Raw genomic sequence first — 11,105 nt, 5'->3', positions numbered from 1 at the left:
TGTGTGTGTGTGTGTGTGTGTGTGTGTGTGTGTGTGTGTGTGTGTGTAGAGAGGCTGGGTGTTTGGGGGGTGCGAGGGTGTTGGAGTTTTCCAGCTGTTCTTTGAGAGGAAGTGAAACCCTGACTCCACATTAAGAGGCAAGCAAAGCCGGATCCTGTGGGCATTGTCTCTGTGCCTAGACTCCAGCTCTGCCCAGAGACAGGCACCAGGCAGTCCTCCTCCTGCTCCAATGGGAGGCCCTGGGAGCTGGACCTTCTGTAACTTAGCTCTTCTGGAACTTCTGTCCTACACATGCCTCTTTGAACTATCCCAGGGACCATCTTCTCTCTCCTGTTGGAATAGGCTTGAGGTTGTATGCAAAAACAGAAGGAAAGGAGTGAAGGGCTGTCCTCACCTTGCTTTGATATGTCCAGTACAAGTAATAGCCATTGGGATCCACTCGAAGGATGACCGGAGATGCCACTGAAGTCTCCTGTAGAAAAAGGAGTTCAGGTCTACAGTCAGGCACCCATCTTCCTCCCTCCCCTCCCCGTCCCCATTTTATCCTTCTCCCCTTCTCTCTTCCTTAGGCCAAGCTGAATTGTTTCAAGGCACCACAAGGTTTGTTCTTGGCTCCCGCTCTCTCATAAAAAGATAATCCTTTTCCTTGCCAAGGTAAACCCCTCTCTAAGCACCCTTCATCCCATCCTGTCTTCTCTAACAAAATCAACCCTACTTTATCTCTTCAGATGAGAGATTCTCTCTTCTCATCTAATCTCCTTATCTACTGGCTCTTTCCCTGCTATCCATAAACACTTCTATATCTCTCTCACCCCTGAAAAACATCACTTGATCTGACCATACCCTCTCGCTATAGTACTATATCTCTCCTCCTTTTTTCAGCTAAACTCACTGAGAAAGCTGTCTACATCCGCACCTCTTATTTTTGTCTTCTAACTCACTTCTAATCCCTGCAATTTGGTTTTGGACTTCATCATTCACCTGAGTTCTTTCCAGAGTTACTAGTGATCTCCTAATTGCCATATCTCATGTCACTTTTCTCAAAAGATCCTCATCCGTCTTGGTCTCTCTGCAGCCCTTGACACTGTCGATAACCTTTTGCTGTTAGATCCTCTCTCCCCTAAGCATTACCCAGGCATCCACCCCAACTTCACAAGCAGAATTCCTTTTCCCGTCCCCACTCCTCAGCATCCCCAAACCCTGCTCCCAGATCAACTCTTGTCTGTGGCAGGTGCCCCTTAGCAGGTGGGCTCTGCACTCCAGAGTAGTCATTAATGAGTAAGAGCCCTCCCCCATACCCTTTTCCTTTGGGGTGGAAAAGAATGAGTTGCAAAGGACAAGCAGGCATGAAGAGTTTGTGAAATGCATTGTGAGTACCACACTTACTATCTTTCCCAAAACACATATCGCTCTCCTGAATGTCCATATTTTGATCCAGGATAGTCATACTTCTAATCTCCCAGGTTAGCAACCCCTCACTGTCACTCTTGACTCCTCATTCACCACCCCCCATTCCCCATCAGGCCCAAATCTATTACAGTAGCCTCCTGATTGGTCTCCTTGCCTCCAGGCATCCCCCAGCTCTAGCCCATCCTCCACCAAGAAGCTAAATTTATATTCCCAAATCTCGAGTCTGGCCAAGCCAGTCTCCTACTCGACAAACCCCCATAGGTCCCTATTGATTTGATAATTAAATATGATTTCACCTTTATCTCATCCTTTTTAATTCCTATTTTTGTGTAAGTTTTATAATGTACATGATTATTAGTACTATAGAACACATATAGGAATATGGATAGGAATCAGACCTGGGATTTCATTGATCTAATCGCAAATCTGCATCATTGGTAGGCGTTTCCTCATCTGGGGAATGATGAATGAGGAACTTTCCTCTACCAGTGCAGATTTGCAACTCCTCTGTGACTTATGATCCTAGAGTGCTTCCTGGGACACAGAGAGGTAAAATGCCCAGGGTCACACAGCTAGTATATGTCAGGCACTCAAACTCAGGTCTTCCTGGCTCCAAAGATAGCTCTTTATCCATTATGTCATGCTGTAAATGCATATAATTTAGAAATAAGAAATAAATATATAAAATATAACGTTATATATAATGTTATATAATATAAATTATATATAATACTATATATTGTATACAAATATATAATATTATATACAGCATTGTATATAATATATACAGGTATATATAAAATACACAGCATTGTATATTATATGTAAATATATAATTTATAAATAGGCAAATAAAAATTTTGTGTCTGCATGCACAATTTTTTTAACTGACAGGGATATGTCCTCAAAAAGGTTGGAAACCACTGGAATAAAGTCCAAACCCACAACTTGACACACATAATCCTCTTCAGTCTTGCCCCTATTTTTCTAACCCTATCTCCCATGATAGGGAATGGTCCTAGCTTGGCCCCTCTTGGGCCATTTCAATGTCAAACAAATATGCCACAGACACTCCCACCTCCACATCTTTGCTTGTATTATGCTCATATAATAGACAGACACAGATATATGTTTATATATATACAAATACACATGTGTGTATACACACACACATACACACACACACATTTCAGTTTCCTCAACTGTAAAATGGGGATAATAATGCACCTACCTTCTATTGCTGTGAGGATCAAATGAGATAATAATTGTAAAGCACTTAGCACAGTGCCTGGCATATAGCAAGCACTATATAAATATCAGCTATTATCATCATTATTATGTATGTATATATATGTATCCATGTATCTAGAACACTTATGACATATACACATATATAGAACACTTCTAAGTTTGAAAAAAAAATTCACAGCCTTTGTAAATTCACAGGTATTACAGGTATTACTACTCCCATTTACAGATACAGAAATGAAGCCCTAGCTAGGCTAGTGACTTTTCTAGAGTCATACAGCTAGTAGGCGCTGTGGAGCTCGGTCAGACATCTACACCAAGATCATCCATTGCCTCCTGAGCCATCTCCAGTCCTCTTGACTTTTGTCTTGCCAGGAGGCTGATGACTTTGGGTAACTCTTCCTCTCTCAAATCCAGTTCATTTGAAACTTAAGATGTCACCCATGACATCATTGGTCCTCTTTGAAAATGAAGGTCAAACGACAACCACAACAACAGCTAGTAGGCGTTGAAGGTGGGCTTTGAACTGAGGTCTTCCTGCCTCCAAGTCCAGCATTCAATTTGCTATACACCATCCTGCAGTTTTCTAAGCCCCATTCTTTCTTCAAGGTCCAGTTCCAGTTCCACCTCCTCTCTGAAATATTCCTTGACCATCCCAGCCTGGGGAGACCTTTCCCTCGTCTGAAGTCTTCTAGTACCCTATAAAAGACCATGTCTTCCCCCCCATCCAATAAACTCCAGTGCCTCCCTATTACCTCCAGGATCAAATGTAAAATTCTCTATTTGGCAGTGATAGCCCCTCATAATCTGACTCCTTTCTACTGAGAGAAACTATTATCATACTATTATATTAATAACCAATTATTAAATTGGGATCCAAGCTTCTTTCTTCTATTTCCTCATTAAGGCCTAGTTCTTTCAATGTTAGTCTCTGAAGGACATTACTGATTGATAAGATTATTTCTAGCCTTCAAGGAACATGCTCTTCAGCCTTGGACAGGACCCCACTCAATTAGGAGACCTAACTTCTGTTTAGAGTATAAACAGAATCCAATCTGGATGAGTTCTTATCATGGGGAAAGGAACCCCTGTCCTTGTACCCCTCCATTAGAGTTTAGGGTGACCCAGCTCATGAAGGAGAAAACTAACCAGAGAGGTCCAGATGGAGATGGATTCCTCTGTCTAGATTGCTGGAGGCTACTGAGTCTTATGATCAAGCCACTTTCTCAGCAGGAAGAGCTAAAGCCCACCTACTTATTAAATGTCCAGCAATCAGGGTTGATTTTCACTTGTCAAGGGCATTCCTTTCCAGAAGGCTATTTCAGGTCTCCAGTGGGGGTCTTTGGTTACTAAGAGAAACCACTGACCATCAATTTATCGATTCCTGGCTAGCCTAATGAACAAATTGCTAATTACTCAGAAGATCTGTCTCTGGGGGTCTTTTATTCATCTCACTACCTTTACAGTCTTTTATATCTCACTCCCCTCCACACACTCTGTGAGCCCATGTAACTGGCCTTTTTTGCTGTCCCACTCACAAATGATGCTCCGTTTCCTCACTCAGGGCATTTTCACTGGTTGTCTCCCATGCCTGTGATCTGATTCTTCCACATCTCTACCCCCAGCTTTCCTGATTTCCTTTACTTTCTACAAACAGCCTTTTCTGATCCCCTAGTACCTTCCCTCAGAAATATTCTCCAATGTATCCTGTCTATATCTTGTTGGTATATGGTTGTTTGCATGCTGTCTCCCCCCATAGCCAGTGAGTTCCTTTAGAACAAAAGCTTTCTAGGAGAGCTTTTACCTTTTTTTGCATCCCCAGAGCTTAACACAATACCTGGCACATAGTAGGTGCTTAATAAATGCTTCTTGACTTGACTTTGTGTGCTATAACCTATTTTCAAAGTGATGAGGGAAGCTGATTGTATCTCACACTTTGGGCAAAGTGGCAAAAATAAAGATTTCAGCTTTGTTGTAAGAGAAAACTTCCTAACAATTCGAGCTGTCCAAAAGTGGAATGTCCAAAAGTGAACTCCCTTGGACAAGAGTGAATTCCCAGCCCCCTTCACTAGAGGTCTGGATGGTCATTTGTTGGGGACACTGTAGTGGGGATTCCTGTTCAGGTATGTGTTGGACCAGAGGACTACAAGGTCCCTTCTAATTCTGAGACCCTGTGATACTTAAATTCATTTTATTTCCTACATAAAACCATTTTGGAGGAAAGGGGTAGAGGGAAGGGAAAAGTTGGGCAAATGACTAATACTGTATGTGGGGCAACAAAAGCCTGTTAGTATTCAGGAGGCTTTCTGATTAGCTGAAAGTAAGCCTGGGATTGAGGGACAGGCAAATGAGCTTGAGCCAGAATATCCCAGGACAAAAAATGGCTAACTTAATGCAACAAATAAATACTCACAAAAAAATATAAAATACATAAACAGAACAAGGAATTTTTATTTTTGTTGTTGTTTAGTCATGTCTGACTCTTCGTGACCCCATTTGGGATTTTCTTGGCAAAGATACTGGAGTGGTTTGCCATTTCCTTCTCCAGCTCTTTTTACAGATGAGGAAACTGAGACAAACAGGGTTAAGTGACTTTCTCAGGGTCACACAGCTAGTAAGTACCTGAGGTTGGATTTAAACTCATGAAGGATGAGTTTTCCTGACTCCAAGCCCAGTGTACTACCTAGTGTAGATTAATCCAATCTCAGAAAAAGTAATTGAACAAGCTATGAATGAACTCCCAACAAGAAAACTCAGGTTCAGATGGATTTACCAACAAATTCTATCAATCATTCCAAAAACAGCTAACCCTGACACTACGTGAATTGTTTCAAAAATAGAAAAAAAAGACAAACTTTCTATGAAACAATGTGATACTAATACCTAATCCAGGAGAATTAAAACCATATAGACCAATATTTCTAATGAATATTGATATAAAAATATGAAATAAAACATTAACCAAAAGGCTACCATCAGTGAATGATCTTTTCACAAGATAATTCACTATGACTATGTTAGAATTCAAGGTTGGTTCAACATTAAGAAAATGACAGATATAATAGACCATATTAATAACAAAAACAATAAGTACAGTAAAGCTGTTGACAAAATATAACAGGTAGTTTTGTTAAAAACACTAGAAAGCATAAGAACAAATGAAGCTTTCCTTAATATGATTTTTAAAAAAACCTATGGAAAACAAACAAACAAACAAACAAAAAACTAGCTTTACCTATAATGGAAAAATAATAGAGGCCTTTCCAATATGATCTAGGATAAGGTAAGGCTGTCCACTGCCATCACTATTATTTTAAAAAGTTCTGAACATTCATAGCAATAAGACAAGAAAAAGAAATTGAGGGAATAAGCATGGGCAGAGAGGAAACAAATCATTATTATTTGCATGCAAATAAAATGAGATAATATTTGTAAAGTGTTTTGCAAACCTTAAAGCATTATGCAAATGCTAGTTGTTGTTATTATTGTTGTTTCTGTCACTCATTTGCCTCTTATGATTGCGTCTTTTAGTTATCTTTTTATGAATGTCCTGTCTTACCAGCTACACTGTAAGCTACTTGAGGGAATCATATAATCACAGATTTGGAGCTCAAAAGACATCTAATCCCACTCCCCTCATTTTACACATAAGGAAACTGAGGCTGAGAAAAAGCTGTGACTTGCCCAAGGCCATAAGTACACTTATCCCTTCCACATCTCGACTTCCTGCATTGAGGATTCAATATTTTTGATATATAAGGACAGGCTTAAGATAGATCTAGATCTAGATCTAGATCTAGATATAGATATAGACATAGACATAGACATAGACATCGATATAGATATATAGATATATCTCAACATATATCGGCATAAGAAATTAAATGGGAATTTTTTGGGAGTTTTGCGGAAGACAACATGCAAAGGCCAGAGATGACACAGAGCCTATTACCAAATATTTAACCTAAATTTTACAGTAAGGTACTGTAAGCACCCCATAAAAGAAAAAGAAAAAACTCAAACTTCTCCAGTACAAAGGGACAGCCAAAAAATTTTACACGGATTTTCCAGCTCATGTGGGCACCGTTCCCTTAACCCCCTTGACGTGGAAGGGATAACCGTAGTAAGGGGCAGAGCTAGGATTTAAACCCAGCTCCCTTGACCCCAAATCTAATGCTCTTCCCACTGTACCAACAATGCCTCCCAAGGAAGGGCTGTGTCTTACCCCTTACTGTAACTAGCAAGGACTAGCATAGTGCCCTGAATGAAGTAGGTACTTGATAACGTTTTTTTTTTTTCTTTGCTGAATTCACAGGTCAGGGACCATTAGCTGCTTTGACCACTAGAGAGGTGAGGGTGGGGGTGGGGCATGGGGGGAGTCACAGAAGTTTTGACTTGACAAGGAATTCACAAGTTCCTGTAAGCCTTGACTTCAGCCAGTTGGTTATACATTTTCCCAGAAGAACTAACAAAGTACTTCAACTTTCACTTTGGACCTGCTTCTCTTCTTTTGTCTGATTCCTGGAAACCCTACCACCACCTCCTCCTACCTCCTGCTTCCTCTTCACCCCCCCCCAAAAAAAAAACTTATTCCCATACCTTAGGGGCCAGGGCCTGGCACCAAGGGGACCAGACTCACTTTCATTCGAAGTGATGCTAACTGGAGAGGCCCAGTGCCCCAGACTACTTGTCTGATACGTTAGCAGTCCTGTTGACAGGGGACAACTTGGTGCAGAGGAAAGAATTCTGGACTCCGGTCTCAGGACCTGAGTTTGAATCCTGTCTCTGCCACTAACTACCCATGTCACTTCGGCAGGTCCCATCCTCTCTGAGCCTCAGTTTCCTCATTTATAAAATGCAGGAGTTGAATTAGGTGAAATTATAGGTTCCTTTCAACTCTAAGATTCTATGATATTTAAAATGTGGGGGTTGGCCTACAGGAGTCCTAAGGTCCCTTCTGGCAACTTTGATCCTGTGACCTTATGCCATCTGAGTCCCATCACTAAGAAGAAAGCCTCTTCCTAAGAGCAACTGATCTACATCCCAAGGTCTAGGAAAGCCACCTTCGCAGGGCCTTCTCTCTCCTTCCCTTAGGATTTGGGGGGTACAAGGAGTTTGGTGCATAGCTTTGATTTCCAGAGAGTCAGGAAGAACCTCCCTTGGAAAGAGGATTTCTTGGGTCCACCCTGGCACCCTTGCTCACATCTGATCCTTCCACACCCTTCCAGCTCCCCAGGCCCTGCAGCCACCCTCACATCTCTTCTTCCTCCCACTGCTTCCTCAGAGGACAGTTCCTGGTTTTCTTTTTAGTGACCCAAATGAAGAAGTTTTAGGGAGTTGGGGAGGGGACAAATCATAGGGAGACACAGCAAGGTTAGGGGACATGAAGAATCAGGGATATATTGGAGACACTAGCAGACCAAAGCCTCAACTGGTGTGTCATGGAGGGGATGAAGCAATTTCTCCTTCTTTCAGGGCTGATGGGACAAGCTTAAGAAAGCTGAGCCCTGGGGCAGCTAGGTGGTGCAGTGGATAGAGCACCTGCCCTAAGTCTGGAGGGCCTGAGTTCAAATCTGGCCTCAGACCAAACACTTGACACTTACTAACTGTGTGACCTTGGGCAAGTCGCTTAACCCCAATTGCCTAAAAAAAAAAAAAGAAAGAAAGAAAAAAAGCTGAGCCCTGAAGCAAGGAAAAGCATGATCAGATAGTTCTATCCTCCTTTACTGGCTGTGACAGCATGGTGGGCTCTGGGTGGAGGAAAGCCTCCTGCTCCCCGGGGACCCCGGGGCACTTCCATAATCTCACCCTATCTGCTCCCTTCCTCTACCAACCTGCAGCCTGAGGGAGCTGAGCTAGGCCAAGCATCTCTTTGCAGCCCCTGCTCCCTGCTCCCAGCACCCCTCTACCCTGGAAGAAGAAGAGGTAGAGGGCCAGAATCCTAGCCTGAGGACCACTGAACAGGAGGGGTAGAAGGGGAACCCCGAACAAGAGACCGGGAGACAGGGGACTGGGATTCCATCACAGCTGTGCCCCTGTCTCCCTGCCTGACTCTGGATCCCAGCCTTCTTCTATAGTGGATAGAGCTCTGGGACTGGAGTCAGGATGATCTGAGTTCAAATCCAGCCTCAGACATTTACTAGTTGTGTGACCCTAGAGAAGTCATTTAACCTCTCTCCACCCCAGTTTCCTGAACTATAAAATGGGGATAATATAATAGCACCTTCCTCCTAAGGTTGTTGTGAGGTTCAAATGAGATCTTAGCACAGTGCCTGGTACACAGTAGGCACTACATAAATGTTTATTCCCTTCTCTGCTGTCCCCCACCCTGATTCAACCCCCAATCAGAGAATAATCCTTAATCTTCCAGTTTGCAATGGGAAGAGACAGATGGGTAAATATTTTGATATCAGTAACAGAGACTGACCTTGCCTCTCCAGTAACTGTCACGGAGTGGTCAAACACACGTTCAGGTATACACATCCATCCATACTATTAGAATATAAGCTCCTCGCAGGCAGAAATATTGATTCTGTCTTTGTATGGCCTGCCCCTCACACAGTGCCTGGCACATAGCAGGCACTTAGTAAGTGCTAGATGATTGACTGATTGAAATACCCTCTGAACTGTACCCACCCATGAGCACAGAGAAAGAATCACACAAAGACATGCACATGTTTTCAAATATGCGTGCTCACAATATGAATACATCTACAACCACCCATTGACACAAACAGATGAATCTGCGGATGAGGGGAAAACACATTTACGCCCACAGACACACCCCACACTTTGCCTTGGATGAAGCCCTCAGCCCCAAAGGGTGGGAGAAGCCAGACTAGACTCTCTGATCCCCCACGACCCGCTCCCACACAATCTCCCCTTACTACCTGACCTCACTAGGTTGCTAAGAAAGAGCTCCCCCCCTCCCCCGCACTGGCTCCCTCCCAAGGTTCAGGCCCTCAGCTCTACTACCCCACTCACATCATCCCATTTGATGAAGCGCTCTCCTCGGGTTAGATAGCTTTTCACCTCGGGGGGCAGCAGGACCGGATGGAGCAGAGACATGCTGCCGGAGCAGGTTGGAAGAGGAGGGCAGTGCGGGCCAGTAGGTGGGTGGGAGGCAGAACAGAGCGAAGCCTGTCTCACATGCTGCTCTCGCCCCAAGTAACCCAGTCCGGAAGTCCGCACCCTCTTATAAGACACACGAAGTTCAGGGGTAGCAGCCAGGTATCTATCTGCATTGCAAATCAGTGGCTGCCCGAGCACCTGTGCCCACTGACAGGCTACAGGAGGATCACGGACCAGTTGAGGAAGACTTTGCCAACAGCTGCTGGGGAGGCCATAATTTCCTTCTCCCTCACCCCCCTAACCCCCACCCCCAGCACTTCCTGCCTCAGGACTTCCTTCTCCTACTTCTCTATCGTCCTAAAGCAACAGAGGTTAGACTGGAGGTGCCAGGTTCAAAATGCTTTTCTCCATCCCCCAGGGAGGATCCCCCAAAGAGGCTCAGTGAGACCCTCAGAGAGAAAGGATGCTGGGACATCAGAGGGACCGGAAGTGGAGTCACCCAGGTTAAAAGCATAGGAGGGCTCCCAGGAGACATCATAGGATCCTAGGATTGTATATTTAGAGTTCTTAGAGACCTCAGAGATCATCTTGTCCAACCCTCCTCCTTTACAGATGAGGAAATGAGGCCTAGGATGGGGAGGTGACCTCTCTGAGGTCACTCCAGATAGTGAGCGGCACGGATGGAATCTGAACCGAGGCCCTGTGACTCCCAATGCAGACCTGAGTGACAGGAGCAGGGACATAAGAGAGGCCATCAGAAAGGGTTGGAAGAGGAGGGAGGAAAAGGGGAGAGCCAGCTGGAGGGAACAAGATTTGGGGTAATAGCTGGAGGCACTGAGTGTTTTGAATAAGCAAAATTTGCTAGGTGACCCAGTCACTCTTTCTCAGCACTTCCTCCCCATGAAAATCAGATGTAAGTGAGGTAATCGTTACCTCTCAAACATACACCCCTATCTCCTCCATCAGAGTTTCCCTGTCTTGGCCCATGGAGACCTGTCTTTTCCCCCTCCCCAGCTTCCCATTAAGTTACCCTTTGCAGTTTCACTGATGAAGGCTGTGCTTGCTAGAATCTCTCTCTGTCTCTGTCTCTCTCTCTCTGTCTCTGTCTCTCTCTCTCTCTCTCTGCCCAGGACCCTGGAGGAGAGCTCCTAGACCTGAGTCATACCTCCCATCCAAACCTCATGGGGATCTGGAGCCTTCCCAATAAGGACTGTGCCCCCTTCCCAAGGCAGCCCCACCTCTAGCCCACACTAACTCCCATCGGGGACAGTAGTTGAGTCCTCTTCTAGGGAGCAGAGCAGGGACCTAGCCCTAGCCCACTTCCTCTTGCCTAACTAGCTCCTCTTATCTTCCTCCATCCAGCCCAGTAGGGGAAG

General features: G+C 44.3%; 1 protein-coding gene across 2 annotated transcripts in view; it reads right to left on the bottom strand.

Moving 5' to 3' along the window:
• The window catches only part of PLCB2 (phospholipase C beta 2), a 38,884-nt gene extending 28,859 nt beyond the window's left edge, over positions 1-10,025 (bottom strand). For both annotated transcript variants that reach the window (XM_027869905.1, XM_027869906.1), the window contains exons 1-2: positions 9,643-10,025; positions 395-472 (exon numbers count right to left, since the gene is read on the bottom strand). In XM_027869905.1, coding sequence (XP_027725706.1) covers positions 395-472; positions 9,643-9,726 — 162 coding nt within the window. In that variant the 5' untranslated portion in view covers positions 9,727-10,025. The remainder of the gene's footprint in view (positions 1-394; positions 473-9,642) is intronic.
• Between the last annotated feature and the right edge of the window lie 1,080 nt (positions 10,026-11,105).

This window comes from Vombatus ursinus, unplaced genomic scaffold (assembly GCF_900497805.2).
Source record: "Vombatus ursinus unplaced genomic scaffold, bare-nosed wombat genome assembly UNPS02014794.1, whole genome shotgun sequence".
Classification (NCBI taxonomy): Eukaryota; Metazoa; Chordata; class Mammalia; order Diprotodontia; family Vombatidae; genus Vombatus; species Vombatus ursinus.
The sequence above is the reverse complement of the archived record's forward strand: the minus strand, read 5'-3'. Positions and strand labels throughout refer to the sequence as shown.